Source organism: Acipenser ruthenus, chromosome 1 (genome assembly GCF_902713425.1).
Source record: "Acipenser ruthenus chromosome 1, fAciRut3.2 maternal haplotype, whole genome shotgun sequence".
Lineage (NCBI taxonomy): Eukaryota > Metazoa > Chordata > Actinopteri > Acipenseriformes > Acipenseridae > Acipenser > Acipenser ruthenus.
In genome coordinates, this window is record NC_081189.1 from 20,073,471 (window position 1) to 20,092,341 (window position 18,871).

An 18,871-nucleotide genomic window follows, 5' to 3' on the forward strand; every position below is an offset into this window, starting at 1 on the left:
TGGAATGAGATCTACTTCATATTTGAGTTTGCACTAAATTGCAAATTTTTTATCAGTTTACTTGAGAGGACAAATATTTACAGTGGCACAGAACTCCGCTCTGAGGAAGGACAAAGATATATGCAGGGTTCCGTAATTTTGGACTTTATAAAAATAAACTACTCTTTATAAAAAGAGAAACAGATTGTGGAAGGGCAGCATTGCAGTCAAGGCAAGTGTCAGGAATAACAGAGGCAGGAGATAAGAGTTTGCAGTTTTAAAGCTTTTGCTGAACACTTTTATTTACAACAGAAATAAGTAAAAATCAAACCAAACATCCAAAACAAAACAGGCTATCTCTGTACAGGACAGAGAGCACAGCCTGCTGTTCTCAGCCCTTTTCCTAACCTAACTCACTTGGAGCTGTCTCCCAGCCACATTCCGCACATGTTTTTAGAAGGGAGGGGATTCTAACCCCAGCCCTGACATATTTGACACATACTTTTTATAAACAAAAACATATACAGTATTTATAAAATTTGCAGTGCCCCCGCCCTCCCACTAATATATTAATGACGTTTTGAAATCTAGAAACACAGTACCAAAAACACCTACAGAATATGTGGTATATAGCAAAGTTAAGTTACCTTGTGTTTGTTGTCCTGTCCAGAGAACACCACCAGTTTGTGCTGCTTTGTCTGAAGCTGCTGGCCATTCACCTCTCCCTGGCCCATGCAGGGGGGACTGGAGCCTCGGTCCTAGGGGTGCAGGGGAGGCCCCTTAGGAACCTTCTCTTCAGGCTCATTGACTCAAATGTACCTGATTCTATTCAGCAGGTATGTCTGTTACCACTTTTTTAGAATCTGGTAGAAAACTTTTTTCTAGTTAATTTTGATAAAACATATTTGTCTCTGGACTATAAACTTGGGAGATGTACAGCATAAAATGATCATCCATAACTTTAAACATTCAGTACAGTAGAGAAGTCTTTATCAGTGTATTAATATAGTCTGTTATCTCATTGAAAGTTTGTATAAAATTATTACAGAATATATTTTTAATACTACTACAACATAAAATAATTGAAAGGAAATGATCAGTAACTAAAAATGCTGCGTTTTGTCACAACGACTTACCAAATGTGAAGTTTTTTTTTTTTTGTTTTTTTTTTTCTTGAAGAGTATCAGCAGTCCAGTTACAGATTTGGTAGTAAAATTGCACTTTATCTGCTCCCAGGCTAGATCGTAACAGTTCCCAACTGTCTGTGCTACACCTTACTGTGGAGATTTCACAGAAAAAGTAGAACATCTGTTTATTTTCAAAAATAGCTGTGTGTGTTTCTTTTCAGGCTGTGATGAACACCCTCTCCATTGGTGCGTCATTGCTCCTGCCCCCTCTCAGGGAGCGAACTGAGCTTTTGCACTCTCTTCTACCTCAGGGCCCAGAGAGCTGGGATAGCCTTTCCAATGGGCAGGTAGGGGTCTCTACCATTTCATCTCTTAAACACGGGAGTGTAATGTTGTTGCAAAAGTTGTCAGATGAAACTTAGGATGTATATCAGTGTGAGAGAAATGCTGCATAGTTGTGCCTTTGGCACCAAGAAACCTAAATGTTTGATGTGTTTCATAGAGATTCGGTATATCATATTCTCCAGCGTGTTTAAAAGGGCAGGGTGCCATGCTAGTACCTTTTTACAGCACATGTGTAATTGATAGTTACTCAAACTGACCTGGCCCAGCAACTGGCTTCTGCATGCATGTGGACATGCTTCCTTATTTATTTATTTATTTAAAGTTGTTTATTTATCTATATCTCTATCCCAGAGAATGCAGCTGGACATGGTTATGAACAGCCTGCAGGAGCAGTCCCATGTTGCCTCCTTGCTTGGGTACAGCTCTCCAGCAGAGCTATCTGCAGGGCTAACCCAGAGTTCTGCACCGGACCAGCCATTAGTTAGCTCAGACACTAACGACCACTTTCACCTGGCAGAAGTCCTCCTGAAGACTCTTCTACTGAACATCGGTTTCTACACTGTAAATATTTAATTGCATTTTGTTGTTTTAATTTATTTGCATCTATAATAATTCCATTGATTGTGGTTGATGCTACATTCAACACATACTGTATTAGTGCAAACAAATACCTTCGTGCCAACCTTCTGATTCAGTTTTCAGAACAAAATATAGCCTAGCTATAAGAGCCTTTTTTCTGACTGCTTGTTCCAAAAATATGGGATTAATTCTTACACAAGTCTGCCAAAATTTTAAGTGTTGTTGAACATCAGAGCTATTGTTTGATTCAGAGTGCACTAAAAGTTGCAGCACCGTTGCTTTATTTCAGCCTTGTATAATAGATGGGGTTTTTAAATCTCCACCACGGTCCACTGCTGCAGTCTTGCACTTGTGATTCATTTGCCAACATTTTATAACTAGTATTGGTAATTAAAATGTCAGTCTAAATGTAAATCATCATAAACAGATATTTTATCAGCATTGACAAGCAAAGACAAGGAAAAAAAGTGATGTTCTTTCCACAGGAGCGTGCTTTTGGAGAATTGGAGAAAAATAGTGATAAACTACAAAGTAGCATAGCCCATAAGCAGAGTGATCCACCGTCTCATTTTCATCGTCTCCTGTCAGCCATGCACAGACACCTCCTGGCACACTGCTACACGAACTCAGAAGCAAAGGTACGTCCTGCTGACCATTGCAAATTATTATACAACACAGGCTTGTGTATCTTCCTGATTTTTAATCTGCCTTGTATAATTTGTTTGTTTATCGATAAACTTGAAATTTATGCTTTTTTTCCTTTAGGTTGATGGCAGTGTGGCGTTACTTCATAAACACCTCTGCCTGCTTTTGCCTTACGCTGCTGACACCTTTAGGAGGTCTACCATTTTACTGGAGGAAAGCTCTCTTGACAAGCACGTTGTTAAGAAACTGCACAGTAAGAGTTAATTCCTAATGAGTTTCTTTCATCTAAAGAGGTTGAAACCTCAAAGATTCTTCTGTTAGCCATGCTGTAAACCACCCACGTTGGTGTGCCAGAATAAATGGTGGCAATATGCAATCTGGGTATTTAGTCATTATGGTGGTGCCGTGTGGTCACTAGGGAGGCTTCCTGCACTTGTGTCTTGGTATGGTGTTTATTCTGTCATATCTGTGTATTGTTCCCCTCCAGCTGTTCTGTACAGCTCTGCAGCAGGAAGCCTCATGTGCCAGGTGATATACTCTCTCCTGCTACTGCCGCTCCATGTTATACGTCCTCTACTGCCTCACCTTTTGTCCCTGCTCGAGCATGTCAATGAGCTCAACTGCTTCTTACCTGATACCGGAGTCTTGGAGGAGCAGGAGCTGGAAGGAACACTATTTGGTAAGAAAACACAACTGGCATCAGATACTGTAAATTTAAGTGCAGGTAGCTTGCAGAGATCATGTTATTTATTTATTGAAGTGTACAGGATTTAAATAAAGAACGGTTCAAAATACTTTGTAGTTATGAGGCAATTCTTTTTGTTATGAAGCAATTCTTTTTGTTGCTATTTTGGATTATTATTATTATTTTAGAGTCATCAGAAAGTCCTAAACCATCAGCTGAAGCAGAGACTGGATCGTGGGTCTGGCTGCTTGATTTGGAGAGGTCGGTGGCTTTGACTATTGGCCGGTGTCTGGGTGGAATGTTACAGGGGCCTCCCCTTTCCCAACAGGAGATAGCAGCTGAGTTCTGGCTAGAGAACCCCCTCCTGCGAAATGGCTTGGAGATGGACTATGATCAGCAAGGTATGGTGTAACACTTGCAATCCAGAGTTGGTACAAAGGCTCCCATTGCATACAGTAGCTTTTTATTCAATCTAATCATAAGTGGATCTAAATACTACAGCCATTTAAGTCTAATAATTATGCCCCCACAGACCCCCTTTTATCAGGCTTCTTTGGTAAATGATGTAACTTCTCAAAAATATTAAATTGGGCAATATTTTGTTATTCACTAGCTGGTGTATAATCAGGAAAGTTGAAGTTAAGTATTTAAAGTAAATTCTATATACATTTAAAAAAAGAATACATTTGTATGTATATATATATATATATATATATATATATATATATATATATATATATATATATATATATATATATATACATACATACAGTGCCTTGCGAAAGTATTCGGCCCCCTTGAACTTTGCGACCTTTTGCCACATTTCAGGCTTCAAACATAAAGATATGAAACTGTAATTTTTTGTGAAGAATCAACAACAAGTGGGACACAATCATGAAGTGGAACGAAATTTATTGGATATTTCAAACTTTTTTAACAAATAAAAAACTGAAAAATTGGGCGTGCAAAATTATTCAGCCCCCTTAAGTTAATACTTTGTAGCGCCACCTTTTGCTGCGATTACAGCTGTAAGTCGCTTGGGGTATGTCTCTATCAGTTTTGCACATCGAGAGACTGAAATTTTTGCCCATTCCTCCTTGCAAAACAGCTCGAGCTCAGTGAGGTTGGATGGAGAGCATTTGTGAACAGCAGTTTTCAGTTCTTTCCACAGATTCTCGATTGGATTCAGGTCTGGACTTTGACTTGGCCATTCTAACACCTGGATATGTTTATTTGTGAACCATTCCATTGTAGATTTTGCTTTATGTTTTGGATCATTGTCTTGTTGGAAGACAAATCTCTGTCCCAGTCTCAGGTCTTTTGCAGACTCCATCAGGTTTTCTTCCAGAATGGTCCTGTATTTGGCTCCATCCATCTTCCCATCAATTTTAACCATCTTCCCTGTCCCTGCTGAAGAAAAGCAGGCCCAAACCATGATGCTGCCACCACCATGTTTGACAGTGGGGATGGTGTGTTCAGGGTGATGAGCTGTGTTGCTTTTACGCCAAACATAACGTTTTGCATTGTTGCCAAAAAGTTCGATTTTGGTTTCATCTGACCAGAGCACCTTCTTCCACATGTTTGGTGTGTCTCCCAGGTGGCTTGTGGCAAACTGTAAACGACACTTTTTATGGATATCTTTAAGAAATGGCTTTCTTCTTGCCACTCTTCCATAAAGGCCAGATTTGTGCAGTATACGACTGATTGTTGTCCTATGGACAGAGTCTCCCACCTCAGCTGTAGATCTCTGCAGTTCATCCAGAGTGATCATGGACCTCTTGGCTGCATCTCTGATCAGTCTTCTCCTTGTATGAGCTGAAAGTTTAGAGGGACGGCCAGGTCTTGGTAGATTTGCAGTGGTCTGATACTCCTTCCATTTCAATATTATCGCTTGCACAGTGCTCCTTGGGATGTTTAAAGCTTGGGAAATCTTTTTGTATCCAAATCCGGCTTTAAACTTCTCCACAACAGTATCTCGGACCTGCCTGGTGTGTTCCTTGTTCTTCATGATGCTCTCTGCGCTTTAAACGGACCTCTGAGACTATCACAGTGCAGGTGCATTTATACGGAGACTTGATTACACACAGGTGGATTCTATTTATCATCATTAGTCATTTAGGTCAACATTGGATCATTCAGAGATCCTCACTGAACTTCTGGAGAGAGTTTGCTGCACTGAAAGTAAAGGGGCTGAATAATTTTGCACGCCCAATTTTTCAGTTTTTTATTTGTTAAAAAAGTTTGAAATATCCAATAAATTTCGTTCCACTTCATGATTGTGTCCCACTTGTTGTTGATTCTTCACAAAAAATTACAGTTTCATATCTTTATGTTTGAAGCCTGAAATGTGGCAAAAGGTCGCAAAGTTCAAGGGGGCCGAATACTTTCGCAAGGCACTGTATATATATATGTATATATATATATATATATATTTTTTTTTTACTGATTTTTCACCCCTCACAGATTCCACAATCATGTGGTTGACCGAGACTGCGCTCTCTGGCTGTGCTGACCCCAAGCTAGGGGATGCAAAGCTGTCTGAGGAGAATGCCATGCTGGTAGATCTGGCTCTGGGCACCGCTCGAGAGCCAACACACAGCCTCTGGAGGAGAATGAAGGACTATGCCATAAGCCGAGGTAACGCCACAGACAACAGACAAAAAAAATCTACCTCCTGCAAAAAACATTTTCTATTGTAAAATACAACGTCTTTTCAATGCATACGACATTGATACTACATTGATAAAGTTAATTGTTAAGAATTGAATGAGATTTAAAGTGATTGATACACAAGGAATTTGTACTATTTGTGGTTTGTATTTTATAAACAATACAAATTGGGATTTAACTGTAATTTGTGAACACACTTTAATTCAGGGCTGCAGAATGTTGGCGCACAATGTGCATCCAAGGATTTGGTCGGGAGCCAAAGATTATCATCAACCCCCGGGACCGCTGTTCTTGGGCTCATATTGTTCACTTTAATTCTCATGCTCTTTTCTGTTTGGGGTTTAGTCACATAAACATGATAAAGCATTATGTCATTTTTTACCCTGCATGCCGTGTGATTGCAAACATGTGACTGCAGTAATACAGTATATGACATCAGTGTTAATGCAAGCTTTTTTGCTATTTTGTTACATTTCTTTTCTTTTTATTCAGATTTTGTTAATTTTTATTTTTATTATTAAAATGCCACCTCCTCCAAGTCATCAGAGGGTGAAATGAGATTATTGTAAAACAGAAATGAGACGATCTGAACTTGCTCATCACACAAATGTTAAACAAACGCTCCCAGCTTTTTTCTTTACAACACACTGCATTAAGAGACTTAGGGCCATATTTACTCTTATCGGGATGGTGAGTATTTGGTTAAATGCGTTATACCTTTCTATATATTCGTTCCATCAAAAGTTTTCAATTATAAATACAGTGTGCATAATTCCAATGATCGTCTAGTTTATTTATTTGCTGTGTAATGGCAATTAATTAGACTCCCGTCTGAAATGTATTCTCAGGTTTCATTTACACAGCACATTTTTTGGTAAATTACATTACTAATGCTATTAAGATTTTACTTTTTTTTTTTTTTTTTTAATTACAAAATAAATAAATAATGCACTTTTCCCTAAATTACTAAAAATATTTAATGAAATCACTCAAAACGAGAGGCATATTTTACATTATTCCAATAAACAAATAACGATTTGCAGTCTGTGCCCTGAAGACTTTGGACAATATTATTTGTTTATTTAGCAGACGCCTTTATCCAAGACGACTTACAGAGACTGGGGTGTGTGAACTATGCATCAGCTGCAGAGTCTCTTACAATTACGTCTCACCCGAAAGACAGAGCACAAGTAGGTTAAATGACTTGCTCAGTCACACACAATGAGTCAGTGGCTGAGGTGGGATTTGAACCGGCGACCTCCTGGTTACAAGCCCATTTCTTTAACCACTGGACCACACATTCTGCTACCTTGCTTTAATTATGTTCTGCCCATGGAATTATCATCTGTAAAACAATAAATAAATATAACAAATGTTGTTCTTGTTTTCCTTGTGTGCTGCTGTGTTGAAGACTGGGAGAATGGTAATGCTGTTGGAGATTCTCTTCTGGATACAGTATGTAGATTCGTGTTTGCTGCTTTACTGAAACACGCTGGGCTACATGAGCAGGCATACTGGGAGGATAGGTGAGCATTGGTATTTTTCTAACTTGTGAGAATGGATCTGTTTGTTGTGGAACTTTCTGTTCTTTTCTTGGAGAAGCAACACTGCCCTCATGCTCTGTGATCATCCACAGCAAGCCAACAGAGATCCGGTTTTGCCCAAGACAATGACCAAATAAAAATATTATTGGTTTCATTATTATGCATTTTCACCATTAGGTGTCAGCCTATCACTCTGTCTCATGATTGTAGGCATCTTCTTTTGTCCTTTAGCAGGGATGGAAATAAGGCTCCTGTTGCATAGCAGTTTCACCCATTCCAGGTTTTACTACGAGCTTGCTCATCCATAGTGTATATGTTAGCTCAGGTGTGTCTTACTAAACTCATAGTAAAACCAGAAATGGACTAAACTGCTATGCAATTCAAGTCTTATTTCCATCCCTGCTTTAGTATCTGTAAAGGAGAATCAAGCTATTGTTGCTCAAAACTTTAGATTTTTTGGATGTATTGTTTATTTCACAGAGCCACCCCCCCTGCTTTTTTGGGAGACCTAACAAGTATAGTCTTAAAATTCATATCATGAACACAACATGTCATGTTTAAGGACCCTCCTATTTTTTCTACAACTGTAAAGTGTGACATCTTTTTCTTCTGTTGTTTTTGTTTGCTTTTCAAACATCTGTTTCTGCAGGTATGAGCCTTGTGAGAAGCTTATAGAAATCTACCAGATTGTGTACAAGGTTCGAAACACTCTGCTTTCACGCAAGGACTTGGCAGAGAACATCATTAATGGTCAGACATTACCCGACGCCAGAGAGGTAATAGAAAGCTTGCACCTGCAATATGTTTTATTATTAACCCAAGTTCAAATAAAATTGAACTCTGTTGCCTCCAGTGACATACATTTGTTTGAGGCTCTTGTACGTACATATGTCAAACTTTAGATTTTACTTGTTTATAGAGAACAGCATATCCAATCTGATGAAAACATCTTTACCACAATATCTGGAGCTATATAGAGAACCTTGTCCGTCTATAAACAAACTTGTTTACATTTATATATGCTGGATGTTTTAGGTATTTAAGTGTGTTGTCTTCTCCAATACAAAGTATAAAAGAACAACAAATATTTGGCCAAAGTCAAAAGGGTCCAATTATTGTTGTTCTGGTTAAAAGGTAATCATTGCACACATAGTTAAAAACGTGATGCTTAGTAATGTGTTAATTTCAATGTTCCTTAGTGGGAAACATCTCCTTTGATGTGCTATACATGGACAAACAGAGGATACTTCTCTATCTAATTGATGCACAAAGTTTATTTGACCTTGGAGAAGTATCACTTAAACTGTGTCCAGTTTTCAGAGGCCCCCGAGGTGGAGCAGGAGGTGAGCACTGGGGAGAAGGGAGAGAGGGTAGCGGAAGGCCCAGGGGAGCAGCAGAGTGGCCTGGGAGAGACTGCAGAGCACAACCAGGAGGCAGGGCCTGAGGAGGACACCCCCAGCATCAGCAGTATGTACCTGCCGGGTAAAAGAAAATCGCATCTCCTCTTCTCTTCTCTCCTTGGGTTATGGAGTCTTCTGGGGTTCAGGGGTCACAGTGTGGATTACAGCAGAGTTGCAATGCAGATAGCTGCGCTAATGGAAATTCGATGAAAAACTTGCATATAAGCTCAGTCTGATCCTGTCATTTTTTTACCTGTTAAATATCCTGCTATGTGTGTTCTCCATCTTTCCCTGTTGTTGATTATTCACTTACTGACTTTTTTCTAGGAAAACAAATAACTACTTCTAAAATTGAGATGGTTTTAGAAATGACCAGTAAATATGTGCAACTCTAAGTCTGTAAATGAGTAATTTCTATAGAAAAGCACAGTTCTACAGGGTATATGAATTACACCTTAGCCTAGTAGTCTTTTTCAAACCATCTCGCTTCAGTGGATGAATCTGTTTAATAAAATGATGTTTTATTAATTAAAAAATATTTTGTTTTAGGCATTTTCACAGTTTGGGGTGTTGTTTCCTTTTCAGAGGTGCTGCAATGTTTCCTGGCCACGCGGGAGGCTATGCAACTCCATGAGAATGAGACCGTGTACGAATCCTCCGGGACCAGCACGCGGCCCAGCAGCACAGAGATCCCCGGCTCCCCTGAGCGAGAGGTAGCTGGGGCCCCAGTGCGCCGGGACTGGGAGAGGAAACCAGGCTGTAAGGAGGGGCTGTCCTTCCTCACCGTCTGCCACTCCACCATCTCCCGCTGTGCCTTTCTCATCCTTGGAGTGAGGGCAGCCTGGCAGGACAAAGGAGAACTGCTGGACATGGACACGGACACAGAGCTTCCAGGGAAAAGGTGAAACAGAAGACATTGAACTTTATCAGTGTGTACTAAAGTATCATGTAATCTACCAGTAGTATGTTTGCCATTGTTGTGTTGTGAAATCTTCTAAACATAACTTTGTTTGATTAATAACATTTATGTTATGAAATTGCACAGGTTCACCTTAATCTTTCAAAAAAGCAGGACTTCTCAGTTATCAGGAGCTGGATTCAAATGCATTTACTCACTGTTTTTTATTTATTTTTATTTAAAAGTAGAAAATCAAGTTCTACACCTGAAGGCCAGCAGTTGCATTACACAAAGACAGGATTCAGCCAGTACCTTGAAACAGGAACATTAGCAGAGAAAGAGGTAATAACTACATAGCAAGATAAATGTTCCTAGAAACAATTTAAAATTGAACAGGCCTTCTCTGAGTACCATAGGTACTGGAAATGATGCCCTGACCAATAGTGATTCTGTCTTCTAGCATGAATCCATCATAAACTCCTGCCTTGTAAAACTTGTCTGGAGCAAAACTCTTCACATGGGATTTATACTTATGGGGGGACAAAAATGAAGGTTGATTTAAACTGACCAGTCGAGAATATGTTGTGCCCTTAAAAATAACTTTACCACCTATTGTATTGCTATTCTGTTTTTTTTTTCATTATTGTATTAAAAAAGTAATATGGGTCTTCTATAGTTTTCAGATCAACCAAGAGCCCAGTCTAGATCCTCAAAAAAGAAAATGGGTAAGTTATTTTGATTCAAATTAAATCACATTACCATCATATCTGTGTACATTTTCTAGTTACAATCAATGTTCAGAACCCTTGTATTCCACTGCTGTTCAGTATTCGTGAGCTGCATGCCAGTCTAATTTCCCAGAAGGATTTAGATTGGTTTAGAATTGTATTAGGATTTGCTCTCTCTTTCTGCCAGATGTCAGCCTACAGTGTACTGTCCAATGTATCCAAGAATTCTTTCCAGACCATATTGTTCTAAATATTACTACAGAAATGTTCCCTTGTTTGTTCCTGCAGGCTTACCCCTCTGTTCGCTGGGGATTATGAAGGATGCCTGGGAGAGACTGCGGCAGTGCATTAGCCCTACCCCTAACCTGTGTGCCGGGTCCAGCTCTCCAGTGCTTACTCAAATATTTCAGTTTTTGTGTGGGAGCATGATGAGAACATCCACCCTGGTAGAACAGGAGGCAGGCAGCCAGGTGGACCCCAGAGCTATTGCCCTTGCTATGGCACAGCAACAGCAGCGAGCAGAGGTAATGAGCTATTTGATGGTATTAGTTACACAAGGTCATTTTGATTGTTTCTTTGACAACCTATGCCATGGACCTTAACTCCAAACCAAGGTCAATCAAGTGTTCTTTGAAGGGCTGTGAGTTTTTTTGATTTTTGCAAAGAAAACAAGCAGGATGAACACACACACCCACTGCTAGTATAAAAAAATGTGAATGTTTTAAGTCTAGGTTATCGCAAGGCACTACCAGTGTTTGGAAATGTGTATTTAACTTAAGACTAGTGTTTGCATGTTTAATTTGTCCATTTAGTCGAATACAATTAAAAACAAAACTATGATCATCTTAACAAGTTTCCCTGTTTCTCACAGCTTCGCCTGGAAGCACTTTGCCAGATCTCATCTTTCCTCTCAGAAATGGATGATAAGAGCAGCTGCTCCTCACCACCTCCTAGATTTCCTGGACTTCTTCTGACGGCACAGCTTCAATTCCTGTCAGGCTGCTTCGACCTGGGAACTCCAGTGTCAACCAGCCTGTCTGGGAGCAATGGGAAAATTCAGCATTACACTGTACGTTTTAAAATCATGTTGGGGAAAAAAACATGTTTGCAGTCGACCATAAAATATTTTTTAAACAAATGTGTATTTCATCAGTTTAAGCTTAATCTACATAAAGACACATTTCACTGTTCAATCAATAATATTTCTTAAAATGTAATGTAGTTTAATTCATTCTGATTTTATTTAATTGCCTTGAGGATGTCAGATGTTCCAAAAGTTATGTTCAAAACTTTTTTATTTTATTTATTTTTTAGTCGGGAACGCAATCTGCCCAAGCAGGCACTCAGAGGGACCTTCAAGCTGCAGCACACACACACTACCAGCAGGTGGTGGAAGCACTTAGAGATAGAGTTGTGGCTGAGAGGGAACTTTCAGGTTTGCTTGCAGAAATAGTGTTTTAACATTTTATCCAAAGTGATTCAGCAAAATGTCAGCCCTTTCTTAAATTAAAATCTGGTTTGTTTGCTTTTGTTTTCACTTATACAGGGTCCTATCAGCATCTTCTGCTCGCCACCCTCTTTGCACTAAATATCCATTACCAAGCTCTGGACCTAATTGTGGTTGTTAAGAGTGGCCTGCTAGAAATTCTCTCAAAGCTGACTGACAACACTTGTGTGCTACTGAGCCAACGTTGGCTCACTGCTACAGCATCTGGGCACATGCAGCTCAGTGGTGCAGTTAAACTTGCCAGTGCCAGGCTGCTTCAGATACTTGCTATTGCAGCCAGGTATGTATTTGGGGGGGGGGGGGGGGGCGGTGGGGAGCGGGGAACCTTGTTATGTGAATGTGTATAAACTGTGTGGCAGGGTTAGGGGCTCATGTTTTTACATTACGTGTTGCACTGTGTTTGTTTTTTGTGATAACTTGCTGTTTTAGTTGGGAGCTCAATAGAAGTGAGACATGTCCTGTTTAACTGGAAGCATGTTTCCTGTGTTTTATTATTGACAGCTCCTGTGCAGATGCCCTTCCTTTAGATGTTTTACAGGCACTGATGGATGTGATGTGCCTACAGCTACAGAACATATTACACATGATCTATGAGCAAGAAATGCCTGACCTGAATACAGGAAATCATGCAGAAAAAACTACATGCAGAGAAAATCCAGAACAAGAAAGTGAGACCAGTTATAAAAAGGACATTCACACAGAAGTGTTGGGTTTGAAATATTTTACTGCACAGTCAGTTCCCAATTAGCTGCGTCTTTATGATTCATGTACTTTACTTTTTTGTTTAGAAGCCCGTGTCAAGAGCAGTGGAATAGTGGAGTCTCATCTGGCTGACTTTCTGGTCTTCCTTCGTCGTCTAGTCTCGCTGAGAAGCAACAAAAGCATCTCTGCATTTGTCAAATGGATCGATCCTCTGATGGGAATTGTTTCTCAGAAACACACTTCAGGTAATGTGTCATTAAAGTTACTTTCAAACGAGAATACTTGTTTGTGTTTTTATTTAGTAACCGCAAGTTAAGAAATCCAAAAGCACATATCTAGTGATTTCTCCAGCTGGTAGCAGTTGTGCGCCATAACGGATTATACTGTGGTTTAGTATAGCAAACAATTCTATATCCAAGAATGATGCTGTTCTATCTTTTATTTTGGTAGGTGTCCCACTCATTAAAAACTTACGAACCAAATTGCTTGCCTTTCACATTTTGGAAGCCCTGCTGCCTGGCTATTCAGAGCCATTGCAAATTAATCAGGTAAGAAGCTGTTTTTTTGTTTTTGTTTTTTGAACATTGCTTCGTTAAAATGTATGAAGGGGATATACTGTTAGAAATTAAAACGTATTTTTTTCTGTGGATATTTATGTTTACAAATTATAGCTATGGCCAAAAATGTTGCATCATCCTATAGAATTAACTAATTGTGCTTCATAAAGTCGAATGAAACCTGCTGAATAATGTTACGTTAACATTGAATTACATACCACTTTGTAGTTTTCCATATACTTAAAGACAAGCTGACAAAAATTGAAAAATGGGACATGAAATACTGTACTACAATTATGGCTTCCGGTAGACTTTTGCAATATCATTTTGTGGTTTCTTTGATTATGTGATGTTAAATAAAATCTCTAAATTATGTTCATTATTTGGGAAAAAAACATTTAGTGGAAGGTTAAAGTGATCTAAATGTAGTCCTGTATCTTGTTGGTGGTCAGTGAAAACACAGTTATTCAGTAACATAATTTAGTTGTTTTTTTTTTTTAAATAAAGCAGCTCCTACTTTTGGTTACTGTAGCTCTAAGCTAGTGTGATAACTGTTGCATTAACCCTATAATCTATCTTTCTTCAGATTGTAGATAAACTATTTGGGCTGGTGTCTGCCTGTATGTGGGAAGAACCTCTAGCAATCAGCAAAGAACAAGAGAAACAAGCTGAAAACTCCAAGCAGGTAATCTTAGTGTTCTAGAACATTGGGTGAAGGACACCACACACACTACTCTGCGTGGCTTTGTTTTGTGTAGATTTTAAATGAAAATTATACATGTAATTAATAAAAATAATTAATATGTATATTGATCAACTTTGTATATTTGTAGCATAACTAATTATGGTACTTAAGAAAATAAGTGGCGATAAAGAGCTGGACTGCAATCCATATAATTGAGAACCCTTCTTAAAAAAAGCTATTTATCACACATGTGCTATATATTGCGCATTAAGGACCTTAAATGCTATAGTAAATAAACATTACAACTTAAACCTACAGGCATAAAATGTATAGTAAACATATACATTTTCTTTTTTTAAACTTCATTTTTCAGGGTTCTGACAATGAAGAAGAGTGTGTTCCTATTGGAGATTTTTCCTTTGATCCAGATAAACTGATTTGCTGCTCAATGGAGAGTGGGAATGTGCTGTCCCATGGATCTGGAGGGAAAGGGTATGGGTTGGCTACAACAGCTATAACATCAGGCTGCTTTATTTGGAAGGTGAGATTAGATTAGATTAGATTAGATTAGATTATTATTATTATTATTATTATTATTATTATTATTATTATTATTATTATTAGATATTCTTCATTTTGTCATGTAGTGTTTTGTTTACCATGACAGTAAGCATTCATTCATTGCCAAATAAAAACTGAAAAATACAATGAGAAATCTGTTAATAGGTCAGATAAGATATCTGTAAAAGATCATTAAAAATAAATGTTTATCAAAATCCACTGACTAGACCATTCCAACCAGCAACCTAATGGACCGGAGTAGATTTCTCTACCCACTGCTGGCTCTGCATATTTTCTACCTACATTGTTGTTTGTTCTGATCAATGATCCTACAACAATCATTGTCTTTAAGAAAGCTGCCGTATGCGTTTAATAGGTTGCCTCTAAGAACTGAATCCAGGAGTGCAAGTACACTGTGATAAGTACCATTATACTGCAGTTTGATATCTTGACACATGAAGCCTCAGTTATATGCCTACCTGATTACTTACAAGACTTTGATCACTCAAGACATATTAATTGTAAGTGTAATTTCACTGATTGCTTTAACTATTTGTTCCCATCCCTGTTTCCTTTTCTTTCGCTGAACCATAATGCTTCAGTGTAACTGATAGGGCATCCTCTGTTTTCCACTACAGTTGTAATATGTTGGCTTTGTCTTTCAGTTTTACATCACCAAGGAGAACAGAGGGAATGAGGGCACGTGTGTGGGGGTGTCCCGCTGGCCCATCCGAGACTTCAACCACCGCACCACGATGGACATGTGGCTTTACCGTGCCTATAGTGGCAGCCTGTACCATGGTGGAGAGCTGGGTAGAGTACTGCCCACCTTCACGCAAGGAGATACCATCACCTGCATACTGGACATGGAGGCCAGAACCATCTCCTTTGCCAAGAACAACAAGGTACAAGTACAGCAGCATGAAGTTTGTGGCAGACCAGACTTGCTAGCACATGAAAAGCAAACATGCCAGTTATTCTAGCATTACAATCAAATTCAGGTTATTGTTGTATGTGATTGCAAAAACATTATATTCTGTTTAAGCTAATGGCTTTGAATTGTAGTCTATTTGCTAGACATGATCAAAAAGTGCTTGATTTTAAAAAAGATCTGTAATCTGTATGTATATATATATTCATTCTTTACAGATGGCGATGTTAGCTTTTGAAGATGTTGATGCCACAGAGTTGTATCCCTGTGTCATGTTTTATAGCAGTAACCCTGGAGAAAAAGTAAGTGAGCTGGTATTAATTCATAGTGAGTTTAAGATGAATAATACTACCAAGTAGATCTTACGGCTATCATCTATAGGATCCTGAACTGGAAATATACCCTGAATACAAGACACAAGCTAAGTTACTGCTGAACATGTAATTCTGTTTTCATTCATAAACTCTCTACCTTTTATTGGATGTTTTGGTTTTTTTCTGGTAATGTTTTCAACTTATGTTTGGCTTTTTAACTCCTTTTAGCATTAAGTAACTTTCAAAAAGACTTCAGTAGGATAGCTAATTAAATAGTATATAAAACCATTTTATTAAATAGTCGTAAATGTATATTGTGTAACTATATACATTATTATATAGTAGACTAGCCATTTTAGTTGTTCTCTTGCCTGCCTTAATGCCTGTACATGTAACTATTCCCATGGAAACCAACATGTTTAGAGATTGTTGTCACATCATCTAATGCATGAAACCTTGCACCATCAAAAACTATTTTAAACCTAGTTGCCGGATCACCATTATCTCAAGTTCCTTGGAAAGGCTGTTTTCTACATTCCTGACAGAGTTTGCTCAATAAGAGAGAAATAGTTTGAATACACTGGAGGATGCTGAACCTGTATGGTTTCCTGTTGCAGGTAGCTCTGTGTGACCTTCAGATGCGGGGGATGCCCCGTGACCTCTTGCCAGGGGACCCGCTGTGTAGCCCTCGAGCCACAGTGCTTGTGGAAGCAGGCATCCAGATTATTCGCAGACTCCATCGCCACGACAGCTGGACTACATCCATCAACAAATACATGCAGGCCAGGCTGGAGCGGATCAGTCCACTAATGAAAGAAGGAAGAACTGGTAAAGTGAGCAGATCACAAAGTAAGCGCACTGCTAAAATTGCTTTCTTATCAAAGCTGGTTTACAGTAAAGGCAAATTGCTACCCATCTATATTTTTATGATTGTTCCTGACACACATGTTACTTTTCCTGCAGCAGTTGGCTGTAACTTGTTTAAGAGAGCAGCCCCGCATGTGAAGGAGAAGATTCCAGATGCGGAGTGTGGGGAGGCAGTCCCGTGCCTCTCGAAGCTCGCAGATCCTCAGCTGATGGCACTCTGTTCTGAGATCTGGCCAGTGCTGGCTGTGATTGGGGGAGTAGACAGTGGGCTTAGAGCTGCAGGGCAATGTCAGCATAAACCCAGCAACCGGAGAGCCACGCTGTTAGGGGTAGTGAAAGAAGGAAGTTCATCAGCCAAGCTGCAGTGGGAAGAGGTCGACATGACTGTCAGGTAATCATAATTAAAAAAAAAAAAAATGTAGAAATGAGTTAGTAGGGCAAGCCTTGAGCTTCCTGACTGTTTGTTTGTAAAAGATAGTTGTTCAACATTCCCCAAAGTCACTCTAGACCGCAGCCTAGATTAAAGTAGTTATGTGTTTTCAGCTACTTGCCAATAAACAATGAGAGGCAATGCCATTAAATTACATAGTGTACTGGGTGCTCCCCAATCTTAACCCGAACTTAACCAAATTTCCCTTAACTAAGAATAGGCTGTGCATTTTGTGTCGTATTTTGCAATTCCTGGGGGGAAAAAATAAATGGACAGACTTTGATGCTCTTGTACTGTAGGTATCAAACACACAGTCAACTACTACAGTATGGCAAATATTATATGGTGTACAACTGCTTTGTGATTTATATAGAGTACAGTGTAATAAAGTAAACCCGAATTTCATGGATTTTAAAAAATACTGTTATTTAAAAAAAAAAAAAAAATTGTAAAAAATAAACCAAAACATATCAATTAGTATATGTGGTGGTCTCGTAGGTTTTAACCTACAAAGGAGTGACTTTTATGGGATGCAGGACAGTACAATAAATGTTTTTTCCTATAAGACTTTCTGTTTTGCTTGCCGTTTCTGTAACTACATTGTTTTTCCTCCATCTGATCTTTTCATTGTGTGCTTTCCTCAGTTTCCTGGCCTTATCATTTAGGTTCTTTTTTTCTTTGTTTCTTCCTTTTTCTCTCCGCATGTCTTTTGCCCTCCCTCTCCTTGTTGCATGTTGCGGTTCTCCTTCCACTAACCAAGCTTCCTGAATTCTTGGTCACCCAGCGACACCCCGCTGTCCTCCCTGGAGCCCTGTGAAGTGCCCCAGTTGGACGTTGCCCGATTCAAGGGCCTGAAACCTTCTGTCTTGTTAGACCTGATCTGCCTAACCGGCGTGCTAGAGGAAGAGGAGAACCACATCAGCAGGAGGGCACCAAAAAAGAGTAAATCGGAAAGCAGCCAAAGAAGTGAACTGGAGAAGAGATTGGATGAAGACATAGCTAGAGTCATGATGGGTGAGGATGGGTGTCCAGAAGCAGTCACTGTATTGGATAGCATGGAAACCACGACTATACCAGCTGAGGATAAAGTGACCAAAAAAGATTGTCTGACAGCAAGCAAAGAGAATGTAAATGAGCATGAGGGCAACCTAAACTCCCAGGCAAACAGTCGGACTGACCTCTTTTCCTCTGAGCTGCGTGCGGTGCAGGTGTCCTACTTGTTACTTGGGGCACTGAAGTCTCTTGCTGTTATTCTGAGCTGTGGCAAATTTGCAGATATGCTTTTGATACCAAAATTGGAGGCCAGTAGTCAGAATCAGCCAGAAACAACCAAGGCTCTGATTAGTGTGGAAAACAGGGAGCTGCGATCGGTCCTGCAGTTCCTGGTGCGGAGCATGGTGAAGTGGGCAGTGAGGACCTGTCCCATTAAGCAAGTTGTCTCCCTGTCTGACTTGGAGCGTGCCCAGATTATGATCTTCAAGGGAGCTCTGAACATGTTGCAGGAGGATTCTGGGACAACAGACCATCAAAAAGGTACAGACTTTTTCCAATATATCCAGTTTATTGTGGATGTCTGTCCTCCCATCCTATTGTAAGTGACTCTGCATATAATGCACAGTTCACAGCCTACCTCTGTAAAGCGCTTTGTGATGGCGGTCCACTATGAAAGGCGTGATATAAAAATAAAGATAATAGTAATAATTAGTCTAAACCTTTC

At 39.4% G+C, this 18,871-nt stretch overlaps 1 protein-coding gene across 9 annotated transcripts in view; it reads left to right on the plus strand.

The window, feature by feature from the left end:
* Window positions 1-18,871, plus strand: part of LOC117973139 (probable E3 ubiquitin-protein ligase HERC1) — a 67,106-nt gene that overhangs the window by 15,154 nt on the left and 33,081 nt on the right. For 4 of the 9 annotated variants that reach the window (XM_059019684.1, XM_059019733.1, XM_059019768.1 and 1 more), the window contains exons 12-39: window positions 650-815; window positions 1,328-1,453; window positions 1,803-2,012; window positions 2,516-2,668; window positions 2,796-2,928; window positions 3,163-3,354; window positions 3,549-3,761; window positions 5,824-5,997; window positions 7,442-7,556; window positions 8,224-8,350; window positions 8,888-9,056; window positions 9,560-9,875; window positions 10,118-10,214; window positions 10,549-10,597; window positions 10,889-11,124; window positions 11,472-11,669; window positions 11,915-12,035; window positions 12,147-12,387; window positions 12,609-12,775; window positions 12,896-13,054; window positions 13,260-13,357; window positions 13,953-14,051; window positions 14,425-14,592; window positions 15,278-15,517; window positions 15,762-15,845; window positions 16,475-16,706; window positions 16,821-17,115; window positions 17,915-18,687. In XM_059019684.1, the coding sequence (XP_058875667.1) occupies window positions 650-815; window positions 1,328-1,453; window positions 1,803-2,012; window positions 2,516-2,668; window positions 2,796-2,928; window positions 3,163-3,354; window positions 3,549-3,761; window positions 5,824-5,997; window positions 7,442-7,556; window positions 8,224-8,350; window positions 8,888-9,056; window positions 9,560-9,875; window positions 10,118-10,214; window positions 10,549-10,597; window positions 10,889-11,124; window positions 11,472-11,669; window positions 11,915-12,035; window positions 12,147-12,387; window positions 12,609-12,775; window positions 12,896-13,054; window positions 13,260-13,357; window positions 13,953-14,051; window positions 14,425-14,592; window positions 15,278-15,517; window positions 15,762-15,845; window positions 16,475-16,706; window positions 16,821-17,115; window positions 17,915-18,687 (5,351 nt within the window). The remainder of the gene's footprint in view (window positions 1-649; window positions 816-1,327; window positions 1,454-1,802; window positions 2,013-2,515; window positions 2,669-2,795; window positions 2,929-3,162; window positions 3,355-3,548; window positions 3,762-5,823; window positions 5,998-7,441; window positions 7,557-8,223; window positions 8,351-8,887; window positions 9,057-9,559; window positions 9,876-10,117; window positions 10,215-10,548; window positions 10,598-10,888; window positions 11,125-11,471; window positions 11,670-11,914; window positions 12,036-12,146; window positions 12,388-12,608; window positions 12,776-12,895; window positions 13,055-13,259; window positions 13,358-13,952; window positions 14,052-14,424; window positions 14,593-15,277; window positions 15,518-15,761; window positions 15,846-16,474; window positions 16,707-16,820; window positions 17,116-17,914; window positions 18,688-18,871) is intronic. The other 5 variants (XM_059019784.1, XM_059019797.1, XM_059019781.1 and 2 more) reach the window with 4 other exon arrangements.